Raw genomic sequence first — 27,626 nt, forward strand, 5'->3', positions numbered from 1 at the left:
AATGTAATGTAAGATACAGGCATCATGTTATAGAGCGGGAGGAGCTGGGTAGACCGAAATATAGTTTTATGGGAAAAGATTCAGTAAAACTTGAATTTTATCCATTTAAATTATTGCTCATTCTGCGCTTTGAAGTCAAGGAGCCGGTCCTATCAGTGATTGTCACCTTCCTTCTATGACTGTGTATACACAGATAGCTGTCAGTCACTGATAGGACCGCCTCCCTGACTTCTTAGAATGAGCTGGAATATAAATGTATAAATTACATGTTTTACTGAATCTATACACCAATCTGCTCTATAACATGCTATACACCATGTTCAACCTGACTTGTTCCCTTTAATAAAGCCCCTGTGCTGGCAGTGGATCCGCCGAAGTTATGAAGAGGCGCAGGCCTCTCCATAACTTTGGCACATCCAGCCCCGGTTCTAAATGTAAGACGGCGTCCGAGCTGTCTTACACTTAAACCATTTTCTACACCTAAAACAGGCGTCGAAAATGATGAAACGAGACGGGACGGCCCTGTCCACACCCACAATTTTACACCTAGTGTGAGCGGAGAAAAGTCACAATGGTCGCACAACTAGCCATTGCGCCGCCATCTGCTCCTGATTTAGGCGGATTTCAGATTAGTAAATGACTACCGTTAATTTTCTAGCTTTGTAATATGGATAAACTGTAATTCATGTGTTTGTTGCAGGTTTTACAAAAAGGAGAAAGGAATTAGGACTCAAGATAAGATAAAGAGCCATGTCCATCCATTCAAGTAAGCGTCATTATTCCATATTATGTAGACATTTCTTGTTTAATTCATCGCCTATAAAGCTCCTCGGTCATTTCCACCCCTGGCTATACTGCTATGCTGACAAATGCATAGATACATCCCCTCGCTGATTAAATAGCTGAGATATTGTAATTGATAATAGCATGTTCTGTCCCCAGACCATCATTGTGTAAATGAGTGTGTTACACGTGTGACATTTCTCCATCCCTGTAATGTTTCTTGTAAAATGATTGGAAGAACTGGACATGTGAAACAGCACATGCAGTATACAGCGGGAGACTCTACAGGGCCCTATCCCTTTAATACCAATTTAAAGCTGACCTCCTAAAATTAAGAGCAAGGTTGGACAGCAAGGACAATTCTGGCACTGTAAAATGGTTGTTAGGACATCAGCATCGATAGGATGTGAACAGGTTTGCCAACTGCTGTATTAATCCCAAGCACGGATTTCACCTGTGTCCAATAACGCATCTTGGAATCCAATTTTTAGTAGCCTCAGGTGCTCTCAGCAAAACAGCTACAGGAAGGGATGCATATAATATAATAAAGATATGTTATGACTGCTGCTTGAATTGTAATAAAAGTGTTTCCTACACAGGGAAGGAGCTCAAGAGGTTGACAACAAATTACAGATCTTTAAGGAGAACCGTAGACGGAAAAAGGAGAGAAAGGAAAAGAAACGGCACAAAAAAGGAGAAGAATGCAGCCTTCCCGGTCTCACTTGCTTCACTCATGACAACAACCACTGGCAGACTGCTCCGTTCTGGAATTGTAAGATCTGCATGATGGTGACCGTTACTGAACTATGTTTCCATTATCCTCTTCTTTAAGGGTTGCCTAAAAAACTCATACTCACCTGCTCTCACCTCTCCATTCTGGCTACCTTCAGTGGTCTTCAGATCCTTGTCCTGTAAACCTCCAGATCGACAGGGTCCGCACTGAAGCCAATGACTGGCCTCAGCAGCAATCGACATGTCATTGATGGGTCATATGCCGCTTGGAGACACATCACTGTTGAGGCCAGTCATTGGCTGCACACTTGACCCCCGTCCATCTGGAAGTTTACAGGATGGGAACCAGAAGACCATTAAAGGGAGCCAAGGAGCAGAAACGAGGCAGCAGGAAGCAGGTGTATACCAGTTTTTCGACAGATACAACACAGTGGAGGGATCTGTTATAGTCCCTGAAGCTGGACAACCCTTTAAGAAAGATTCTTTGCAAGCTGAGGGTTAGAGGGATTGTTATCCGGGCCATGTTTTACCATGCAGTTTACAAAAAGGTAAAAGCTAATTACAGATAATGGCAAGTAAAATGCCTCTAAGGGTGCTGTCACATGTACCAATGGGAGAGTGGTGGCCGGGATGCTACCAGAAGTTATAGGTCAATGCAGATGTCTAATGATACAAGTTGTAACTGGTTGCAGTTTGTTAAAGGCTATGTTTGTTCGTTTTTTTTTTTTCATTTGCAAACCACACAACCATTAACAAACTACAAGGAGTTATTACCTATTTCATTAGTAATTTGCAGGGCCATGCTGCTTTCCACCACATAGCAGCTGCCGCTTGATTGTGCATTGGACAGTATGTGTGACAGCAATCTTAGGGTCCTTTTACATGACTCAATTGGGGCCATAATGGGCCCTGATCAACAATATAACAAGTCAGTCAGCCCTGACATAAGAAGTCTTTAAACAGCTCTAAGCAAACTGCATTATGGAAAAATAATTATTTGTACAATTGTTTGTTCCTCATACAGTTTGCCTATTGTCGGCAGGAAGATGTGTTACTGACAAATTATGTTTTTTGCGGCTGCATAAAAGATCTGATCAGTAACAAACAAGTTTACAAGTTTGTCGACTGGTGGGGTTTTTAGATGGGCTGATCAGCCTACTCATTCTCGATCATCAGCCTGTGCGACTAGTGTCCAGTACTATCTAGAGCTGCCAATAGCTGGGGGCCACAGGTACGGGGTCCAAGAGCTACTTGTCACTCCCGAGCCACTGGTTGGGAAAGACTATGGGGTACAGACTGAGAAATAAAAAGACCCAACATGAGAAACACGAGCCCACAGGGTAAAGTATAAGGAGATCAGTCATAGAGAAACACATTATTTAATATTGGAGTGTTCCTCTCAGTGAATACAAGTTTCTGACTTGCTGTAAGGTGTCAGTCATCTGCTTCATTTTTTTGCATGCATTTTTGAGCACAAGTACATAAAATCAAATGACTGGCACCTTGCCTTCAGTACCCTTGGCTGTGTATGTCACAAGAACGTTGTGGCCATTGTTTGGCTGCAGTGGGAGGACCGGAGCTGGGGTGCTGGAAATTGCAAGGGAAAAACAGGTATGAACTTTATTTTATTACACTTAGTGGCTTTTGCCAAGTTTTTAATTAACTCTGACAATATCTTTCATTTGGTAATATTATTTATCGCATTACTACTATCATGATCGTCTCATTTTTGCTATTTTTATTCACTGTTTATAGTTCGGTTTATAAATCTATATTCATCAAGTTTACTTCTCCTTCATGTTCTCCTCCTTGTTCACAGTGGGATCTTTCTGCGCTTGTACCAGCTCCAACAATAACACATACTGGTGCCTGAGAACTGTCAATGAGACTCATAATTTTCTGTTTTGTGAATTTGCAACTGGTTTCTTGGAATATTTTGATATGAACATCGATCCATATCAGGTAAGCACATGAAGCCTAATTTAATTATTAGTTACATACCTAAAATGTGTGCAGTTACAATGCTTCTACTAGTCCAAGTGGAACCTGGTCTGTCATAGTAACTTAGCACCTAGTAACCTAGTTTGTAAAGTTCAACCTAAAGGTCAACCTATAAATCACACTGTGTTGATCCAGATGAAGGCAAACAACTTTAAAGAGGCTGGTGCCAATTGCCCCATATTAGAAGAAACAATTCTCCCAAGGTCCCATTTCCAAGTCCACCTCATAACTATAATTTGTAATATTATATTGCCCAGGAAAGGGATTTAGAACATTAAATCAACCATCACAACATCCTATGGCATAGAGTTCCATAGTCTCACTACTCTTACAGTAAAGAATCTTAATCTATGAGAATGCTGAAATCTTCTTTTCACTTGGCATAGAGGATGCCCTCTTTTGGCTACAGTAGCGTAGTTATGACTTTAAAGCACATTTATGTTATTAAAAGGGTTCTCTCATAAAAAAAAACTTCCATATGCTAATGGGCAACATGTAGGGAGTCCCCTGCTTGAGACTCCTTTTAAAAAACAACAAAAAAACACTCTAGTAAGGAATTGGGGGGGGGGGGGGGAAGCATTAAAAAGGATAGTGGCATTTCCAGACAAAAGTGTTAGGTTTAAAATTATCCAAGAAACAGCATACAAAAGTCTGATAAATTTGGTGAAAAATATGCCAACACAGCCTCAAGCAAAATCGACTTTAAATATGGCCCTCATGATAAAAGAATCTGAATGTTTTTAGGCAAGAATAGCTCTATAATATGGTATACATTGGAAAAGTCCTCTTTTTCCTCTTGTTGGATACGGGTGAAGATCTTTTTATGCCTCCAGCACATTGAGAAATAACAGACCCTATAAAAGTCAATTGGTGCCATATTATGGGTCCATACAAAGCTGTAATGTGCACAAGGCCTTTTCGTTGATGGAGCATTCTCACATGGTCCTTCTTTCTTTGCAGTTAACAAACACTGTACATACTGTAGACAGAGGAGTATTGAATCAGCTTCACATACAACTGATGGAACTAAGAAGCTGCCAAGGTCATCGACAATGCAACCCAAGGCCAAAAGGATTAGAAACAGGTAACTTGACTTAATGAGTAAACTTTTATTGTAATGGCAAACGTGGTTGATGTGAAGAGTCCTTTAGGCTTTTCTGGAATCAATGTTTAGTCTATTACAGGGTCTAATGGAATCAGACCACTAAAGGATGATGCTGTACCTTCCATGTATATATGTGCAGCAGACTACTGAATGAAAACACATTGAGCTTTTCGGTTCCTCTCTACAGGGTTCTTTATAGGAAGGCCTAATCTAGACAGCAAAGCTTATTGCCAGCATTGCCTTCTTAGCTAACAGCTACTAGGCTGAACCTAGCTAGGGGCTGCCAACTAACCCGCTGACTCCTTGTAAAGTGCAATGTATCTTTTCTAAGACTGACATTTTTGCTTTCAATCAAGCATCGATGACCTTCGAATGTATGTTTTTTTGAACCTTTTTTAAAAATAAAGATTTGATATAATACTCATTTCCAGCTACTGCAAATCAAACCAAACTCCTGTTAAAGTGAATTCGATTCAGCCATTTTGAGGAAAGAGCCAGTGTTCAGTTTGGTGTATTCGAGATGGTGCATGCTCATGGCTGTTGGTCAGGCTAACAAAATGGCTGCCTTTACTGAGTTTAGGTATCCAGTACAACTTTTACTCATCTTTCTAGAGGGCGTGGCAATCTACTTTTTGTGATTAATTTCTCTTCCAAAAGTTAACAAGCGTTACTCTTGTATTTTCCTATATCAGGGAGTAAAGATGGAGGAGCCTATGATCCACACAGGTATATGTTCTTTTTCTTATTTATCCTTCTCAGCGGCTTCTCCCAAAATAATTGCATGATCAGCCCATTCTGACTAATGTTTGTATCTTGTCATGTGGCACACAGCATAGCTTTTGATGCATGCACGTTCTAACCATGATTTCCTTTCATGGTCAGTGGTTTGAGGCCTACCATTATTCACTTTATCTCATCTTTACAGCAAGAGCTCATGCATCCCATTTCATGCTTGTAACTTGTGATTTTTCAAACATGAAATTCATCAAATAATTTAGTTTTCCATTAGGAGTGGTGAGATAGCCGGTGTATTATGTTTCTTCTATCATCTACTTATGTTTATTTGTTTTGCTTTTAATTTTGTATTGTAATATTTTGTCATGTTTTAGATGTTTTCCTTTACATGCTGTACATTTATAGCCTTGCTGAAATATAAAAATGTATACATGCATGCAATGAGCATCCATATAGAAGTAAATAATTCATAGATCTGGTCCAGGCAACTTTTTAAAGACTGGGACATATTTACTAATGCTGTCTAAAATATAGACAGCATAACCATAGACCTGACAGTCAAAAGATGCACCAAATGTATTGTGTGATAGGCTAGGAGCATCTTGCAAGATGTTCTACACCTTTCTTTACCTGGCTGGCTGTCTGCCTTATTTTACACCCTTATTGTGGAGTAAAAAACTGGTGCATGCCATAATGTCACTAATACAGGGGAGGGGAGTGAAACAGAACTAGGCCTCAAGGCTAGGAAGAGGGAAAAGGTCACCTCCTAGGAAGCCCCTAAACCTGGCCCTGACTCCTGTCAGTATGTATAGACCCTGAAGGTTGGAAAATACATACGACGGAACCTAGACCCCAGGAGCCCTGAAATGCCCTAGGTAGTGGCAGGGAATGAGACTACTGGTTCCTTCCCAGGTGAACGAACCAGCGTCTCCCTGAGGCCTAATAACAACAAGCACAGGGGAACAACCAAATACCAAGAGCAGTACAACTTATCTTATAGAGAATGGATGAGCAGGAACACAGGTAAGGAACCAACTCTTCCAAATCCAAGCAGAGAATATCAACCGCATGGTATGAAGTGTGAGACCAAACTAAGTAGGGAATGCAGTAATGACCACGGGCTGCACCTGACAAGAGGTGTGGTCATTACCAAACCACAACACTGAGAATCAAGAGACTGTCAGTTAACCTCACGTGCAGTTAGTTTCTCCTATCTTCTAACCTCGGTCACAGAAGGTACCGTGACGCATATTTTTGATACATTCAACAAATACACTGATCCATGCTTAGTTTTCTTAAAGGGGTTCTCCAGAATTTTTGTATTGATGGATTATCCTCAGGATAGAACATTAATAACAAATTAGCAGGGGTCTGTCACCCCACCCCCCACCAATCGTCTGCTTGGGAGTAGCTCCAACACTGGAACTACACAGTTCCTTCCATTGGGCAGTGGGCGGAGCTGGTTACAACGGTGCTGCTCCCACTCACTTCAACGGGAGCAGAGCTGAAGTAACCAGCTCCGTCCACTACACAGTGGACAGAGCTGTGAAGTCCTGGTGCCTATTACCAGTGCCAGAGCTACTCCTGAACAGCAGATCAATGGCGTTGTGGGGATGTCAGACCCCCACCAATCTGATATTGATGCTTATTCTTAGGATAGGTCATCAATATAAAAATCTGTCTTATTTTAATTAGTAAATCTGCCCCATTTTGTACTGAATCTATTGTGAGTCATAATGCACTGGAAAAGAATTAAAAATTGCCTAGAGCACAACATTGGTGGAATACATGGTAGAAATTGTGGGATTATTCATTTAATGATTAACTGTTAAACATTAACTTCAATACTTTGTATATGCAAAATCATTCCTAAACACATGGGTGCTGTTGTGAAGCTCTCTCTGAGGTACAGAGATATCTAGTGCAGTAAATTGCAGAAAATATTTCCTAGGGATAGATAGGTGTAAAATAAACTAGCTTAAACTTCTAATTTGTATACTGGACTGGCTACAGAATATAGGCTGTAGATGTATTGAAATAAGCCACATTCTAGTGTTTACCACCTGTAAGCAGAAGTCTTTGACCCAGATCTACTAACGTGTACACTTTTTTACGACTTGCTTGAAAAGGGGGCTTGGGTTAGCGGGACGGTATGGGCCATTTCAGGAAAAGGGCAGGTTTAAGATGCACCATATTGTGCCACAATGCTGGCCTATAATGTTGTCTCAAAGTAATAAAGTAATCCAACCAATAGTTGATACAGAGTTAGACAAAACTGTGTGTGTGTGTGTATATGCGTATATGTGTGTGTGTATATATGTGTATATATATATATATACACACACACATATATATATAATATTGAATTGCGCGGCACATCCAGAAAAACGTGAGTTTATTCACCAAAGATACAGCAACGTTTCAATCCTCTCAATGGGATCTTTCTCAAGCAATAGTGATACCTTGAGAAAGATCCCATTTAGAGGATTGAAATGTTGCTGTATCTTTGGTGAATAAGCTCATGTTTTTCAGGCTGTGCAGTGGAATTCAATATTTTATGTAAGTTAGATGGGTGGATAGCCGCAGGCACCCAGTTACTTTTGTTAGTTTTTGGCTGTGCTGCCCCTGTTTTGTATATTTTGTGTGTGTATATATATTTCACTTACTAGTACCAAATCGCTATACAAGTAAGAGTTGTACAGTTTCCGACTAATGCTAGTGTAGTTTGGGTGAATTTAAGCCAGCCTTGCAAATTAGAAAGCTGTGTGCTTATTCACAGCTACTATTCCCAGACCAAGTGTGTTTACTTCAATAGTGCGGAGCTGAACAACAATACACATTAGGTTGTTGGCCAATTCTGCTGAAAATTGGGTGGTTCTGTCAATATTTATCCAATTGGTATGGTCATCTTAGAGGTCTCTTTACATGAGCTGATAATTAATTAACATTCATAAGAACGCTCATAACCGATAATCAGCCTGAGTAAAAGGTGCAAAAACTGCTCATTCATTGGGTGAAAGCAAAGTTGATGCTGACACCTAAATCTGGGCAGCAGATTGTGCCGTGTAAGCAGTGTTCTGCTGACTTTTAATTTGATATGATTTTACTGGCAAGTGGGCCAAAATTTTGGTAGTCTGTGTCAATGATTGCAGCAAACAAGAGTTACATTGAATCTTTTATGTTGGCATAAGAAAGCTATGTTCCACTAATTATTTCATACTTTAATTGAACACATATTTTGAGACAACTGGTCTTAAAAGCATTATTGTATTTTTAGGAGAGAGTTATAAGGAGTCATGCACATGGTACCAGTGTTCTCTTCTAGGTGTATACTCAAAAGCTAGCTTTCATTCGAAGGATGCAAGTTGGTGTTCCTTGTTAAAAGGGTCTCTCTAACATACAGAACTGTTGATTGGGGCCCTCACCTTTTGGTAGAATGAGAAAGACTTGTGTGCGGCTCTCTTCCTTCTAGTCAAAGGAAGTGATGGAAACAGCTGAGCAAAGCTATACACATTAGATAGAAGTTTCTGGATGTTTGAACAACTATTGCTTGAACAATCATCTGGTGAAAGATTATTTCGAAGATGCAACCATACATATTTTAGTCCCTGTTAGCCACCATTACAGTTCTTCAAACTGGCCATACATGGTGAATGACACAGGGCAAAGAATCTTTCTGGGAACGTTCTTTCAAAGAATTAATATTCATTCACAAAAATTCTTTCTTTTAATTAAAGATCTTTCGTCCTGCTATCGGATGAAAATTTCAAACACTGACGACTTCTCAGATGATGGCACACTGCCCTTGGTCAGTTAAAACAATCACTGATTACTATTGCCTGTTTTGATCAACTTTGATATTTATGAGTACATTAAGATTTACCATAAATGTCTTTGGTGGCAAACATCTTTTCTTACTATCACCATAAAGTTGAATTACGTTTCTTAGACCTTGTTAGCCTTGTGTATAAAAATTAATGAAGACTGGAGCAGTTTCCTATATCACTCAATTTAAAAATTTTATTTTTCTAATGAGGGTTTGAAAATGAATAAGTAAGTTATTTTAGTTGTTGCAATCACTTTCTTCATAATTGGTTTGCACTAGTTTTTATGCATGAGTATATTGTACTCTCACAAATCCAATTTGTATTTTTACAGAGGACAACTATGGGACGGATGGGAAGGTTAACCTGCCAAATTTCACAGAGGATGTTGACTGGAAAGGACTGGAAGATTTGTACAGCGTAAATGAAAGCTTGTATGGCTACAGAAACAACTACAGGCTTAGTCTGGATGACTGGGCTAATTACTTGAAGGATGTAGATAGAGTTTTTGCACTGCTGAACAATATCCCTAAAAAAAATACAGCAAATTCAACTGTGGTTGAACAAATTTCTGGGCCTTCCGATACTTCATCTGTGGTGGAAATGTCCTCTGCTGACTCCGAAGACGAATTTAGTGGTTTAGTTGCAGAAGAAAGGGAACCTAAAATAGAAGCCAACTTTGGTATCTTGAATTTGAGCACAGTGATATTTAATCACAAGAAAAAACTTGAAACAAATAACGATATTCCTGGCAGGAAAAAAACTAACCAGGCACACTGGATCAAGAGTAAAACAGAAAAATGGAAAGACCATGTAGATTTAGATACTTATGTAATGGATTTCAGCGGAAATGGGTTCATGGAACTAGAATCCAAAAGTTCTTTAAATATTCAGACTATTCGTTATGTCCCTACAGAATCGCAACAGTATCTAAGTAATGCAAGTGAAGATATTTTTGAAGATCAGATATACCTTCCCATTGATTCTGTGACTCAACAGAAAAGCAATTTTTCAGCTGCAGATCAGGCAGATGATTATGAAGATCAAAAAAGCACAAAAGCCGAATCTACAAAAAATTCTTCAGAAGAGATTAATAGAAACTTTGATGTAGAAGGCAGTGCCTGATCCCTTGCCTTTTCAAACATGTGCATGACAATACAAAAAAAGAGCAGTCAAATATTTGTGGCACTTGACATTCCAGATTTGGTATTCTTAACTGCTTCACTGTATTAGATCATAACTTGTGCAAATAGTTTCACCCTTCAGTCCCCATATGACACATCACATCACAAAGTTTACTTTAATACTATATTGTTGACACATTCTTTTATTTGCTGTTCACCATTTGGGCTCATATTTTTGTGCATTTAAACACCACACATTATCTCACATCCCCACTAAAATTTTTTGGTATATTTTACTTTCTAACCACTGGAATTTTTTTAAACTAATTTTGCACTTTTTTAAAGCTTTTTGAGCTTGATCACCAAGTTTATCTCGTTTACTTTCATCTCTCTATGATGCATATGTGAGGAATTGTGCATAAAAAACTAAGATTTTGTGCCAAAAATGTGCCTTAAAAGATTGCATTCAAAAATTTGCATGTACATAAAAATATATGTGCAGGTGTATTATTTTTTTTTTTTTTAAGTATACAAGAATTTTAAAGATAGTAATCAACACAAAAAGCTTGTATTGGTGCATTGTATGAAAAGACATCTGTACTTGCAGGTAAAGAGCTGATTGATCATGAAAATCATATTCGATGTGTACCTCAAAAGTCTTGTTTTACTAGTTTTCTCATAGGATTGTTTTTGGCTTCTACATGAGACCTAAAACCTCCATCACATTTGATCTGTGGAGTAACCAATATTTTTATTCTTCGAGCAGTCCTTACATGGTCTATATACATACTGTATGTTAAACATTAATTGTTGCTGTGCATGTCATCAACCTGATGGCGGTACAAACGTATTTATGGTGATGAAAGTACTTTTTTTTGTCCTTTTTGTAAATAGATTTCAGATTATAGGTTTTGTGTTTTTTTTAATCCTGTATAGTATCTGTTATACTTTTATAGAACAACTCGGGCTTCAGGAAAGTCACGAAGCAACGTTTCTTCAAATAAAAAATGTGCTTTCATTTTACAAATGAAACTTGATTTAAATAGTTTTATTATTTTTACATTAATGCAGTCATATGTGCACATGTGTTTTATCCCTTGTTTGGGGGGAAATCTACATTATCCAGAAGTGAAGACATTAAAGTCAGTAACCTATCAGTCTTAGGTTTTGGGAAACAAATTAGATCAAACTGAACATCAAAGGACCTAAAATTGCAATGCTAACATTTTATCTGTAATATGGATTGCTCAATTAGAGCCATGAAAATCTTAGCTTTTTGGCCCAGCGGTTAAGTATGATGCAGGTTAAAATCACCTGTTATTTCAACTTCCATACAGATGTTGTTAAAGCCTTGTAGGGCTTCATCAGCGCAAGATATAAAAACTGTGGGGGAGATTTATCAAAACTGGTGTAAAGGAAAACTGCCTTAGTTGCCTATAGCAACCAGTCAGATTCTACCTTTCATTTTTCAGAGCTCTTTTGGAAGATGAAAGGTGTAATCTGATTGGTTGCTTCGATAAATCTTCTCATATGACTCAACACAGAAGGACTTGGAGAAAGGGCTAGCTCCAGGTGTGAGTCCCAGTGGGCCTTCTGTCTACTCACCTATGGCTTGACTAGTATAGTCAGTATAGTATATATTTACCCAGATCACTGTGCACCTTGGCACTTGCCCTGCTTAGGTAGCAGCCAGATGGCGTCAGTAAGGTTATAACTTAGTGGGATAAAAATGTACAAAAATAATCGCAACTACAATGGGTTTTAAAAGGGGTTTACCACAATTCATACTTATCAAATCTCTACAGCAGTGGTCCCCAACCAGTGGTTCAGGAGCCATATGTGCTCACGACCCCTTGCTGTGTGGGTCGCCATGGGAGTCCTGAGTTATGACCATATGTACTGGCAGTTGACATTGTTACAGACCTATCCGAGATTTACCACCAAACAGTGCCAATTTGGATGGTATAATACTAGTGTTAGATTTCACACTGAAATATATCAGCAAATGTTTGCAATGTCATATTTTTCATTTCTTCACATTCAAAATCCCTCTCCTTTATTTTTGAATTGACTGTTGCTCCCAACCATCACTGAAAGTTGAATGTGGCTCCAAACAAATAAAAGGTTTGGAACGTCTGATTGACAGGATAGGAGATAAGCATCTGATCTCTGTACCTCGAAATCTCCAGCAGTCTCCTAAAGAGGAAATGGAGCAGAGGATGTTCGCTCCACCTGCTGCTCCATTCATGCAGAGATACAGGGCCCTCATTCCCATGATTGGCTGGCGTCAGGCCACCAGTGACCAGATAGTTATCACCTTTACAGTGGATAGAGGGTATGTTTTGTTTTGTGGGACAACTATTTTAAATAAGTAGTAGGTATAGCAGAAAAATGAACACAAGCCAAAAACGTAGTGACCCTAATTGCCAGCATGGTAGCTGCTAAGTAGCCGAGCAGCTGAACAGTCATTAGTTTGAAGTGAGGGGCAGAGATCTGTTACTGCCACTGGGAAAGGGAGGAACCTAGAAGATGGGCGGAGGAGTGGATTCTGTGTACAAGAGAAAATTATAGTTTGATTATGGAATACATAGTTGTGTAGGGGAGAAATGACCCAAGGAACTGAATAAAGACCATCAACCATAAATTACATTTTGAACCCATGAGTTGTTAATGGTGGTTATTGCACAGTGTCAGTTCATTCAGCGTTATGAAATAGTAATGTTACATCCCTGCTATAGAAGTTTGCATGCTATATCAAATGGTGATGAAATAATTTTTTGTACAATCAAACTGTATTTTAAAGAACCCTGGGTCATAATAGCAAAGAAAAAAGTCATACGCTGCCCCTGAGCTACAAATAACACATTTGTTTTTTTCCTGTAGTATTCCTTCAATGTGCAATTGTTATAAATAATTAAAAAGTGTTATTATGCATAAAACGTATATGTGTCCAATTTGGTGTGCTTAAAGCTTCAACACGGCTTCCGTTGTGACAGCACCACCCTCCTGCTGTAACTGTATAGCAAGGTGCAGGAGGTTAGTCCTCGCTTTGTCATACAGGATAGTGATTAATGGTGTGCATTCTGAAGACACATTAGTAAATACATGGAGTACCACAAGGGTCTGTTCTGGGTCCTATTCTTTCGAATATGCTTAGTGACATAGAAAGGAGGTTTGTCAGTTAAGGTTTGCTGATCACACTCCTGGAGGGTTCACAATCCTGGAGATGTCTAACAAGGAAAATTATTTAGCTTTAAAGGGATTGTCCGGGTTCATGGCGAAACCCGGATATAAGCTATGCTTTTACTACATTTCCTTGCTCTGATGCTCCCCCTTGCACAAGGTTTTTGTTTACTGCCGGTGACGTACCAGGCTTATCCTCACTATGCTTGGCGGAGACTTCCACCTAGCAGTGAGCCCGGTGACATAATCAGCACAGATAAGCATTCTATAGCATTGCCCTAGGTTGTTTTGGAGGCCGGTACTATTCTACTTTGCATAGTACCCATCTCCAAAACAGCGGTCAGCAGTACTATAGACCACTTATCTGTGCCGGTGACGTCATTAGGCTCACTGGTAGGCGGAAGTCTCCGCCAAGCATAGTGAGGAGAAGACACTGATAAAGTAGCAGACAACTGTTGGGAAGGAATCGTTCATTTCTAACAATTGCCTGCTTGTCAGTGAAGGAGAAAGCTGCATTTACATGCAGGGATCTCCTCCACAGTATGATAAAACTGATCACTAATGCCATCGCTTGTCCCCATACAGAATTAACATTAGCTGGCAGTAGAGCGCTGTTTAGATGCTTGTTAGTGATAATCTGCCTGATGTTCAGGCATTGTAAAGGGGCCTTTAAAGGAAATGTGTCATCAAAAATTGTATCTGCTGGTTAAAACCAGATCGTAACACATCTCCTTTTTTTCTAATCTCTTTTTATTTTCTGATTGCAGATTTTTTATTCTATTTCCTGAATATGATTATGGGGCAGCCATCTTGCCTGAGCGATTCTTAACGGCATTTAGAAAGCATTTAAGAAAATTGATTTATGGCAGCCCCATGGGCCATAGACACAGTGGTCAGGAGGGGACATCACTGACTTCTACGGGAGAGTTTTCTGGGTATGCTGTGACCTGTGCAGAGGTCATTGTAGAAGGAAAGAATAGATAATCTTTGACAGTCATCTACTGTGAATGGTGGATCCTCCCTTATCTATACACATAGGAGAAATAATTACAGGCAGGATTTTTATGACGATAAGCAGGTAGCTGCAGTAAAGTGATCTGTACAGACCAAGAAGTGGCTCCTACTATTAGGCTTAGTGGCCAGTGTGAAAACTGAAGGATTTTATTTTATATTTAACCAAAAACCATATAAAATTTTTTTTTTAAAAAGATGATCTAAACAATAGGTCATTTTTTGATTACACATTCCCTTTTTAAGCATGAAACTTCAAGAAAGAGTTAAAGAACTTAATTGGTCTTGAGGAAAGAAGGAAAAGTGGCAAGATGGTGGCAAGCTTTAAATATGTTAATCGTGCTTCCACACTTAGTTTTTTGGGGGCTTTTTTGGCTTTCAGGCATTTGTTTAGGTGGAGTTTTTTTCAGTCATGTGAAGAACACCACACACAGGACATGCTGCAATTTGAAAATAAATTTAGTGTAGCAACAAACACCAGTAAAACTCTCTTAAAACGGCACTAAAAAAGTTGGTTTGTACAGTGTTTTATAATTTCCTATGTGCCATCTAGCTGCAGCGTTTAGTTGTTTTTTTTTGTCCAAAGAAAAAATGCAGACAAAATAAGAACAAGGGGACACAATCTAATTAGTTGGGGGGGGGGGGGGGTCAGAAGCAATGCCATGCAAACTGGATGGACCATGTGCTCTTTTTCTGCTTCATTCTTCTATATTTTTGGAAATGGTGATAGTAAGTAAATGCAGTAATTAGGTGAACAATTTACAGTGTAAAGCAAGGAATGCCACCAGGGAAACATAGTATGAACATTTCTTCTTTATTTATATCAAGTATCGAAAGGTTTGTAAACAACATTTTTCAGAAAGACTGAATTAAAGAAACCAGTTTTACGTTTTCCAAAATGATTTCAAGGTTTCGTAGAAATAAATATCAAGTAAAAACAAACCTAACTTAGGCAAAAGCAAGATTTGTATATGACACTTGTACCACAAGGGAAACACATTTATATGAAGATTCTTGTGCCATATCCAGTGTGATAATGCTTATCCTTCATAATGCATTCCTCAATTATCTGAAATCACAATAAAGGCATTTAATGGCCAATCGGAGATGCATTAGCCACTATGCACTGTCCATGGATATAGCAGAAACACACATTCAACCATTCTTAAATACATGATATACTGTCATCTTTTAAATGATTGCCCAATATCTTAAAGACTATGGACACCTTTGACATGGAAAAAACTATTTTTACATATGTCAGTGGTTAACTTATGTTGCACAAAATTTCAGTATACAATCTATATTCCTTCATTTATTTTCAGCCCCTGATATTCAGTTTGCAACCTGCTCCAGTTTTGGCCCTCCCAGTAATACATGCTGCTGCTGTGTTCCCCCTGTAAAACTGCATTGTCTATGTTTTCCTCCCTTTGTACATCATGTGTGAGCTGCCCTCCTTGGATGCTTTCTCCTCACACCACACTCTGATCTGGTATTTTAAACCTCCGCTACCTCCCTGCTTCTAGCAGATAGAACAATCGGAAACAAGAGTCACCAGTATCAGCAGCAGCTAGGTGAAAGTTTTGCAGAAGCAAAATGGTAGGAAGATTATTTAGAAGGCTAAAGTTTGTAGTGTGAAGGTGTCCGTAGCCTGTAAGTAAAGAAATTAAATTGCAAAAACAGTATTTTCATTAATATCATTGGCAGACATTAAGCCATTTTCTTTATGTATAATTTATGTATAATTTCCCCCCCAAAAAAATATTCCTGAGAGCTATTGACCATTACTTATAGAGAGCCATCCATTTCATGAGGTCCAAACCATAGGAAATATGAAATCCTGACAGGCTTTCTCACGACAGTGAGCTGTGTCTTACTATGAAACCCTATGATGTTTCAAAGAAAAAATACTTTTATAAAAAAGAGTCGGGTACAGTGAGAAGAGTCTGCTGTGCCGCATCTCCCTGATCGGCTTGACAGGTCTCTCCCTATTTGTGGCAGCATGAAGCCGATAACAAGTTCCCTTTAAGGGCTCTTTCACACCTACGTTCTTGTCTTCCGGCATAAAGTTCCGTCGTTGGGGCTCTATGCCGGAAGAATCCTGATCAGGATTATCCTAATGCATTCTGAATGGAGAGAAATCCGTTCAGGATGCATCAGGATGTCTTCAGTTCCGGAACGGAACGTTTTTTGGCCGGAGAAAATACCGCAGCATGCTGCGCTTTTTGCTCCGGCCAAAAATCCGGAACACTTGCCGCAAGGCCGGATCAGGAATTCATGCCCATTGAAAGGCATTGATCCGGATCCGGCCTTAAACTAAACGTCGTTTCGGCGCATTGCCGGAGCCGACATTTAGCTTTTTCAGAGTGGTTACCATGGCTGCAAGGACGCTAAAGTCCTGGCAGCCATGGTAAAGTGTAGCGGGGAGCGGGGGAGCAGTATACTTATCGTCCATGCGGCTCCCCGGGCGCTCCAGAGTGACGTCAGGGCGCCCCAAGCGCATGGATCATGTGATCACATGGATCACGTCATCCATGCGCATGGGGCGCTCTGACGTCATTCTGGAGTGCCCCGGGAGCCGCACAGACTGTAAGCATACCGCTCCCCCGCTCCCCGCTCCTACTATGGCAACCAGGACTTTAATAGCGTCCTGGGTGCCATAGTAACACTGAAAGCATTTGGAAGACGGTTCCGTCTTCAAATGCTTTCAGTACACTTGCGTTTTTCCGGATCCGGAGTGTAATTCCGGCAAGTGGAGTACACGCCGGATCCGGACAACGCAAGTGTGAAAGAGGCCTAAAGGGGTTCTCCAGAACATGATGACTGATCCTTAGGACCCCCACCTCAATGTTAAAGTCCTAAAGAATCCCTTTAATTTGAATTGATGCAGAATGTGGCAATGTTCACTGTGCTTCACAAAGTACTACTACTATAATATATCATTCTGTCGGGTAACTGACCCTTGAACTAAGTGAGCACCTCCGCTAAGTTTGATGATGTTATACCATCTTTAACCTTTGCTTCAAGTTAAAAAGTCAATTGAGATGAATAAATAATAACCCTTATTCTACACGTGTAACAAATTAGAGAAAAAAGGGAAGAAGGTTAACAGGTCATGTTACTTGACTGCATAGTGTCCCATATATATGTATGCTGCTAACCTAATGTTTCATATCCATTATACACACTCAAATACGTAATGCAGATAAACACAACTGCACTAACCTACGTAAAAAAAAATAAAAAAAGGATGCTATTACAGGATAATTTGAAACTGAACACATAAAAACCCATATATAATAAATAATACAATGTTTGATGGAGCATTTATCACTTTAGAACCACTGTCTATGAGTTGTATATGGACGTTATAGATGGGAAGGGTGTGACCTGTTCAGGACTGTATTATTACATAGGGGAAAAATAAACATGTATTATTACATAGTCACACATTCATTGATTTCATTTGTGCTGTGTAATACCAAATTCTCACTGCAGTGAGGGTGCTGCCACACATTCAGGTTTTTTATGCAGTTTTTGAAATCAAAACCAGAGTTTAAGTAGTATTTGCCCTTAAAACGTGCTTTCCTTTTTATAATACACTCCTGATTTGGCTTTAAAAACTGCACAACAACTTACACATGTGGTAGCACCTTAGATGGCCTCTAAGGTGCATGTTTGTTGTAGTTATCACTTGCATCTCCCTTGTAATAACAGTTCTGGAGCATCTATCCTTATGACTCTGTGTTGTGTCATTCCTTTATTATTTTTGTTAGAAGTTCTGAATGTATTGCTAGCGGTTTAAAATGAAGGGCGTTACCAGTTGGGGGGATGTCCATGTACAGTCTAAGGCCTCTTTAACACGCACGGGCGTTGCGGATTGGGGCCGGATGCGTTCAGGGAAAATGGTGCGATTTTGACACTAAAACAAGTCAGTTTTCACTGCGATTGCGTTCCATGTTTGCGTTTTTTCCGCGCGGGTGCAAAACATTGTAAAGCGTTTTGCACACGCGTGAGAAAAATCTGCATGTTTGGTACCCAGACCCGAACCCGGACTTCTTCACAGAAGTTCGGGTTTGGGTTAGGTGTTCTGTAGATTTTATTATTTTCCCTTATAACATGTTTATAAGGGAAAATAATAGCATTCTTACTACAGAATGCATAGTACAATAGGGCTGGAGGGGTTAAAAAGGTTTTTTAACTCGCCTTAATTCACTTGATCACGCAGCCCGACATCTCTTCTGTCTTCTTCACTGTGACATCTTCTGTCTTCTTCACTGTGACATCACTGTGCTCATCACATGGTCCGTCACATGATCTTTTAACATGGTGATGGACCATGTGACGGACCATGTGATGAGCGCAGTGACGTCATCAAAGGTCCTTTTCCTGTGCACAGTAAAGAAGAAGACAGAAGAGAAGCCGGGCTGCGCGATCAACTGGATTAAGGTGAGTTATATATATATATATATTTTTTATTTTTTTTAACCCCTCCAGCCCTATGGTACTATGTATTCTGTATTCAGAATGCTATTATTTTCCCTTATAACCATGTTATAAGGGAAAATAATAATGATAGGGTCCCCATCCCGATCGTCTCCTAGCAACCGTGCGTGAAAATCGCACCGCATCCGCACTTGCTTGCGATTTTCACGCAGCCCCATTCACTTCTATGGGGCCTGCGTTGCGTGAAAAATGCAGAATATAGAACATGCTGCGATTTTCACGCAAAGCACAAGTGATGCACAGCCCCATAGAAATGAATGGGTCCGGATTCAGTGCGGGTGCAATGCGTTCAGGTCACGCATTGCACCCGCGCGGAAAACTCGCTCGTGTGAAAGGGGCCTAACACTGGCAGCACTTACAAAGTGGATGCAAGTAGTTGCTAAAACAGACATGTCAGGAGAGGTGATAGGTCCTCTATAAAGTGGAGATGCCACCAGCATCTCTTGGCAAGCTAATTTACCGTAAGTTATTCTCTAGCCGGGGGTCTGGCTGCTCAATCACTGGTGATCGACTGCTTGCCAAGAAGACCTCCCGTCCTCCCTGGAAAACGTTTTTTTTTTTTTTTTGCCATTAAAGTTTTTGGTTATACGTCACTCAGACACCTGATAAGGGTCCAGCAACCTAGACTTTGTTGCAAATGAACAGCTTCTACGGCTGCGCATACTCGGCCAGCCCGTCAATGGATTGAATGGGATTTCCATGACTGATTTTATTTAATTTTTTTTGCATCTATTTGGAATGTTGATTGACCATCTATTAAAATCCAGACTGAGGCCATTTAATTCCATTACTTGTGGAAGTTCCACTTCCCAGACCCCCACGACGTGACCCTTACAAAAGTCGGATTGACATGTCATTAACATCTATTATGGAAAACCCCCTATAGGTATTTGACTCCAGACCAACACAGTTTACAGTAAAACTTCCTTATGGCAAAGCCATATTCCTGTTTGAACCCAACTAATCCTCTCACTGATGTAATAAGCTTCTAAAATCATTGAGCTGCCAGATGGGCTTTTCCTATACATATAGTGAGACTTCTTTCCATTGCACAATTTAATAAACTTTTTTCATTGTGTTAGCATATCATTTACGTATACATCTATAAATCAACATTTGGATTATTTTCTCTTAGGTAGGATATCTTTATATCAGAAGATCTATATCTTTGTGGGTAACTTATATTATTATTTTTTTTCATTAAAAAAAAATCACTTGCAATTGCTTAATACTGGAACATGAGAAATACTATGGAATAACACACGCTATCTCAATAACTTACATCTAATTCAAGCATACAGCGATTTCATTCGAATTGATACATGAGTGCACTACATCTAATTTCATGCAACATTCCCAAGTAACCATGCTTGTTCTTATGCCATGATGTTCAATATGTAATGTAAAGCATTCGGAATAATCAGATTTTGGAGTACATGGTCAACTACATATTATTGCACATTGTTGTGTTCGTTCACTAGTAAGCAGCAATAGTCTATTAAACGACTGTAGGAAGAAAACCATATGCCAGTACTATGGGGAGCTTGTAAATACCATGGAAGCATAAAAGAGCACAAAACAAAATAAGATTTTCACTAAAATGTAAAAGACATACGTAGTCCAATACTGAGCTTTGTTTCCGGGAACAGCACCCCTGTTTCCTACCTGTCTATGCAGAATATTGCTAGTGCTGTTCTAACTGGATAAACTCAAAAAAGTTTGCATTAGAAGGGTAAAGTGATGGTAGTTTACTACCAAATGTGACTGTGTCCAAAATTCTTAATATAGACCAAAGTGAATCATAGTCTATAAAGAAGGATGTATTAAAGGGGCTTCAAGATTGGATAAAAAAAAAAGCATATTTTTTCCAGAAACCGCATCGTATAACCACATTAATATACAGTAATATAAAATTCTACAATATGCCTTTTAGGCTAGGTTCACATCACTATTTCGTTTTCCGTTCTTCTAATCCGTCAGAAGAACAGAAAAGAACCAAAAAAAACTGATCCTTTATTTTAAGCACCCGTTAGGCTCATTTTGCATCCATTTTATCCATTTCCGTCTAAGATCCGTTATTTTAGTACTTTGTACAGGACTTTTTTTAACGGATCTCAGATAGAAATTGATAACATGGATGTAAAATGAGCATAATGGATACTTGAAGGATCCTTTTTTTTTTTTTTTTCTCGTTTTTCTGACAGATCAGAAGAACAGAAAACTAAATGGTGACGTTACCACAGCCTTAGGCCTCATGCACACGACCGTTTTTCGGGTCCGCATCCGAGCTGCAGTTTTTGCGGCTCGGGTGCAGACCCATTCGCTTCAATGGGGCCGTAAAAGATGCGGACACACAAAAAAAATATAGCATGTCCTATTCTTTTTTGGGGACAAGAATAGGCATGTCTACAAATGGGCGATTTGCGGACTGCAAAAAACGGAACGGTCGTGTGCATGAGGCCTTAACGCATGATTTCTTTCTTCAAATAATAACAATTCTGAAGCTTTCTTTTAAGGGTACTTTCACACTTGTGTTTTTCTGTCCTAGGGGCTCAATACCGGAAAAGAACTGATCAGTTATATCCCCATGTATTCCGAATGCAGAGCAATCCGTTCAGGATGCATCAGGATGTCTTCAGTTCAGTTCAGTCTTTTTGACTTTTCAGGACAGAGATAATACCGCAGCATGCTACGGTTTTATTTCCGTCCAAAATTCCGGAACACTTGCCGGAATGCCGGATCCGGCATTTTATCCTATTGACATGCATTAATGCCGTATCCGGCCCCGAGTATTTCGGCAAAATAGATCCGATCCGGCATTGCGGTCTGCGCATGTTCAGACCGCAAAAAATATGAAAAAAATAAATGCCGGATCCGTTTTTCCAGATGACACTGGAGAGACTGATCCGGCATTTCAATGCATTTGTCGTACGGATCTGGATCCTGATCCGTTTGACAAATACCATCAGTTTGCATACGTTTTGACTTATCCGGCAGGCAGCTCCGGCGACAGAACTGCCTGTCGGAATCCTCTGCCGCAAGTGTGGAAGTACCCTAACATTGTATTGTATTCCTCTCTTATTCTTTCTAGTAATTTATGAATAAACTGACAACTGGGTGGTACCAGATGGGAGCAAATCCCTACAGTCCAACATTGTTCCAATGAGAGCCGACATGGTGAATGGTTGTATTCATAAATATTCAGTAGATAAAAACTAAAGAAATTACAGAATTATGAAAAAGATGCCCCAGAATTGTTCATTCATAGGGAACTCCACCACAATTGTCCGCTGTGAAATTCACCAATTCAGTGTGCCATAAAACAATGGACGCCTATTTCTAGCCCTCCAGCTGTTGCAAGACTACAACTCCAAGCATGTCTTAAAATTCAGAGGCTGGGAATTGCAGTCTTGCAATGCCTTCACGTCCACAGGTGGGAGACCACTGGCTTTACTGTCACCCTTCATAGACCTAAGTAATCCTGTAATGTACTTTCAGAACATGGACCCTCTACCACCATTGGAGGACATTTATCAAATCTACTATGCCAGTTTGTGGTGTAAAAAGTCACAAAGTGATGCCGGTGTGCAACATTTGGTGCATATTTACCTAATTAATATTGTGGCAGCAAGGAGACTATACGCAGGGGCATAGCTGTAGAGGGTGCAGAGATAGCAGTCGCTACCGGGCCCAGGAGCCTGAGGGGGCCCAAACACCCTTGTGTCACATAAAAAGACAACAGTATTATACAAAGTGCATGCTGGTCAACTTACACCTCTGGCTTTAGAAAAGGGTTAGGTCAAGAATTTGGCGTGGGGGGAGGGGGGTTGTTTCTATTTTTGCCTCAGGTGACAAAGCACTGAGGGAATGGGGGCCCAAGCTGAAATTGTGCACCAAGGCCCATGAGCCTTTAGCTACGTTCCTGACTATACGTTACTTGTGAAAGGGTAAGAGTTCCCTCACATCTGCATTAGAGGCTTCATTCAGGGCCTACGCTGCATATTCTGTGTTCGTTAAAAAAAAAAAAATTCTGAACGGAAAGTGAACGGACTCCATCGTAGTCAATGAAGTCTGTTCAGCTCTATTCAGGTTATTTTTAACAGAGCAGAACCATGAAAATATACAACAGTGGTGTGAACTCGTCCTAAGCTGGTCAGGGTTGGACAGCTTTAGCTTATGCACATCAGACTGGTGCCTGCAAGTCAAATCGTTTCTAACTAATCTGTTGCAAATCTAACGTATATAGCACAGGGGTGCACAACATTTTTTGGTCTGGGGGGCCGCATTGTCATGTTGCTTTATTTCAAGTGGTAATAAACTACTTCCGTCTTCTCCTCAGGGTCTCTACTCTCACTGAGCGCAGATGATCCAACCTGGTCCTCCTGGATTGCAGGAACTTTAAGGGTCCATTCACACATCCGTAATTTGGGTCCGCATTCGTTCCGCAATTTGCGGACCCATTCACTTTCAATGGGGCTGGAACGGATGCAAATCCACATTTCCTGGATCCGCATCCGAATTTTCGGGATCCGCATCAGTTTTTTCGGGATCCGCAATTTCGTTCCTGGAAAAAATAGAACATGTCCTATTCTTGTCCGCAATTGCGGACCAGAAAAGGCATTTTCTATTATAGTGTCTGTGATGTGCGGATCCGCAAATTGCTTACGGACGTGTGAATGGACCCTAATCCTGATGTGATCAGAAACGCAGCTGATCGCACAAGCAAACGATCATCTGTGCTTCTGACTAACAGGAATATTTTTTTTTACTAAGGAGTGCAAGCTAAATCTACTTGTATGACATGATGTAAAAAATCATTTTAGCAATTTGAAATAAAAGTAACAGCCAGGATTATTATTAGCCTGAAGTCCTGATATTCATAAAATAGTGATTATAAATGCATGCCCGATCTGACTTCATGTCAGCAAACAAACTTTAAAATATATAATCCACTTGTTTTATAATCATTTGTTTAAAAAAATGGCCCTTTTCCAAGAGAAACCTCAAAAACCTTTGATATGCAAGGAACAAGTACACATACAGTCAGGGGCAGACTGGGAATTTACAGGGGTTGTCTCATCTGAGAGAATGGGGGCATATAGCTAGGATATGCCCCTATTGTCTGATAGGTGATAGGTGCAGATCCCAGCGGTGGGACCCGCACCTAGCGATATGCCCCCATTGTCTAAAATGAGACGACCACTTAAAAGTGGCCCCATGTTGTAGGCGGATCCAGACTGACAAAAGGCGGGCAACACAAGTAGGCAGCGACATCAAAGGTAGGCAGGCTACAGCACAAAATACCACCCCAGCAGAACCATATACTATAGTGCAGCACAAAATACTGCCCCCTGCATCTCAGTATTCAACTATATCACTGACCTGAGGATGGTGATACAGTTGAATTCAGGAGGGCACCTGTGGATGCCAGCCAGGGGCATAAGCACCTGATGCTCCTAGTATTAATTAATGTTTAGAGCATTAGATCGTTATGTACACAGCCAGAGGCCATGAGGAGAGCTCGGGTGGCCCCCTGGGCATTGGCCCACAGAGAGATTTCCTATAGGTCTAGAGCCAGTCCGCACCTACACACAGTAACTCTTGACAATCTGCCTTGTGATTTAAGGCACTGGAAAGCTGCAGACTGTATCAGGGCATTCATATAAGTAAGGAGACTAGAATGGTGTAAGGCCTCTTTCACACGAACGATACAGATTGGCTCCGGATGCGTTCAGGGTGCATTCAGTGAAACTCGCACCATTTTGCAAGCAAGTTCAGTCAGTTTTGTCTGCGATTACGTTCAGTTGTTTCCGCGCGGGTACAATGCGCTTTGATGCGTTTTTCACATGCGTGATAAAAAAACTGAAGTGAAGGTTTACAAACAACATCTCTTAGCATTGCATCCGCACTTGCTTGAAAAATGCAGCATGTTCTATATTCTGCGTTTTTTCACGCAGCCCTGGCCCCATGGAAGTGAATGGGGCTTCAGAGAAAAACGCATTCCATCCGCAAGCAAGCGTTTTTCACTGATGGTTGCTAAGAGACGTTTTTTGTAAACCTTCAGTTTTTTATCACGCGTGTGAAAAACGCATCAGAACGCATTGCACCCGCGCGGTAAAAACTGAACAACTGAACGCAATTGAAGACAAAACTGACTGAATTTGCTTGCAAAATGGTGCGAGTTTCCCTGGACGCACCCGGACCTAATCCGTCAGGCTCGTGTGAAAGAGGCCTTTCTGCGACCCTTGGGATTGGTTCAACCTGATAATGTGGCCCTCAGACCAGAAAAGATTGTGTATCCCTGCTCTAGAGGGAACACTATGGTGTAACAGCCAATTGCCTTGGACAGATGACTTCCACCCCAGTCTGGAGAACACTTTAAATAAAAAATACCATATATACCATATTTTGTTGTACATGAGATGTCTGAGCTTTATGTGGTCACAATTCACATAGCATCACAGCTCGACTTATATTCATGGAGCATATGACTATGAACTGCTCATACTCAGAAGGTAACATCTCATTAACGAAATACTCATTACTGTAACCTGTCCATCTGTAGATGCTGCTAAACATCACTGACATGCAGAATGTCACACAAAGCATAAATAAACCAAACTAAACTACAAAAAAGATGGGAACCAAGATGACTATACCAACAAATGTTATATCATATACAAAAACAACCTAGTGGGACAAGGGTTAGGCCTAGACGCACCATTGGATGGACTGACAGGGCCCATGGTTTCGATGCAATGCAATGAGGCGGACACGTGAAAGCGGCAGGATACCGCAATTTACCTGTGATCTTAAACACCTCGTGGGTGGCCCCATCATCCAGTAATGCTACCATCTGATAGAGGTCAGCACACTGCTGGCCAGTCTTGGTTTTATAACTCTGCTTTGTGCCTTTTCTTTGTTATTCCCCTAGAAATTGAGGAATAAATCTACAGCTAGGTGTTAGTAGTTTGGGGAGTGTCCCTAGACAAGACACTATGCTGTCTCTGTAGGACACATCCTTCTGACAAGGCTAATGGTAGCCACCAGTTATCAACGTATTCATACGTTTCTGGTAGGAACAACAGAGTTGCAGAGTTAGAAGAATAGATGCTCCAGAATTGTTATTTCATGGGGAATATAGGTATTTTTACTAGAACAGATGTGTCAGGAGAGGTGGCAGATTCTCTTTGAGCTCCATGCAGGCATAGTCAGTTCTCCACCATCTAGTGAAACAAGTATAGCTAGCTCTGGAGAATAGGAGCACGCTAAGGGACTGCATTGCTAACAGCTTCTTCACTAGATATTCACACAAATCAATAGGACACATGTCCATTCCACAAAACAGGGAAAGAAAACTAGTGTGCACAAAGCCTTAGACCGTGTTTTAGTAGTTTTTACCTAGATCAGAGATTCAAACCGTCTTCCCAGGATCTGTTTTATCCTCCAAATTCAGATCAAATTATGAACACATTCATTAAAAAAAAAGCAATTTTCTACTGATAAATCCACACTAAAAACGTGCACATCTGACTACAAACCCGACCAGTCAGAAAACAGTTCTAAGAACTGGGAAAAAAAATACTTAATAATTTCATTAAATTAGTTTCAAGTTACTAACTAGACTGATCAGAAGATAATATGTACAAAGGAAACACCCTATGGTCTATGGTTAATGTATCAATGCCCATAGTTACACAGTAGCTGTTGGATATCACTGTGCCACGTAGGTAGCTTTAGTATGGCTTGCGTGTTTATATGGGTTCCCTTGCTTTGCTACATTTTATGCCATGCTTCCAATGCAATTCTTCACAAAGTAGTTGCATAGTTTAGACTAATGTAGTTGTGCTTTAAAGCATACCTCACAGTAATGTTTCTATTAGATACAATAACCTTTAATTACAGATAATTTAAGAGCACACATTCTGTTAGAGATTTCCACCCAAAATGGGAAAGGTTCAACCACACCATGACCAAAACCATTCCCCTAGCGTAACCAATGAGCAAGTGAAGCAACAAAGTCCAAGGCGCCACCAAAATGAAGTGTTCCAAGCTTTGCCTTGGACTTTGGCGAGTCTGGTGGAGCTTTGCCCCCAGCAAGAACACCAGTCTCTGCTCTGGTTACCTCTGCTTGATTTGATAGAAAAACCTATGAGCAGAAACCTAGAGATTGCTTAAAAGCTGAAATGAAGCGACTGCAAAGTTCCGAAAGTTTTCCACTATGTTTGTAATGTACTAAAAAGGCAGTGTAAAACTTACAGGATTACTCCTGTTTTTAACACATATGCTCATGTAGTTGCTTACCTCAAGTACATCTTCCCCATGCTTCCATTTTTCGATTTGGACTCTCCTGACCCGTTTTCACCATGAAAACCAATCATTCTTGTTTGTTTCCATCCTGTATGTAGCACTTCCTGTTGCTGTATCCAACCAGACCCATGATGCACCAGTTAGTTTATAGCTCCTCCCACCCAACTAGTTACATAGACACTCCCCTATCACTGCCCCGCCCATGGACATAACACAGGAAATAAGAAACAGCTGCACGGACATGGTCATGTGACCACAGCCTAGTACGCAAGATAAGAGTAATAAAGGTAAAATAAATACATTACAACAATA

General features: G+C 40.3%; 1 protein-coding gene across 2 annotated transcripts in view; it reads left to right on the plus strand.

The window, feature by feature from the left end:
• Positions 1-12,681, plus strand: part of SULF1 (sulfatase 1) — a 113,875-nt gene extending 101,194 nt beyond the window's left edge. The window contains exons 16-21 of one of the 2 annotated variants that reach the window (XM_040431224.1): positions 701-766; positions 1,383-1,555; positions 3,335-3,477; positions 4,477-4,600; positions 5,314-5,347; positions 9,515-9,687. In XM_040431224.1, the coding sequence (XP_040287158.1) occupies positions 701-766; positions 1,383-1,555; positions 3,335-3,477; positions 4,477-4,600; positions 5,314-5,347; positions 9,515-9,545 (571 nt within the window). In that variant the 3' untranslated portion in view covers positions 9,546-9,687. Of the gene's footprint in view, positions 1-700; positions 767-1,382; positions 1,556-3,334; positions 3,478-4,476; positions 4,601-5,313; positions 5,348-9,514 lie in introns of both variants that reach the window. The other variant, XM_040431223.1, reaches the window with a different exon arrangement.
• The last annotated feature ends 14,945 nt before the right edge of the window (positions 12,682-27,626 follow it).

This window comes from Bufo bufo, chromosome 5, assembly GCF_905171765.1.
Source record: "Bufo bufo chromosome 5, aBufBuf1.1, whole genome shotgun sequence".
Lineage (NCBI taxonomy): Eukaryota > Metazoa > Chordata > Amphibia > Anura > Bufonidae > Bufo > Bufo bufo.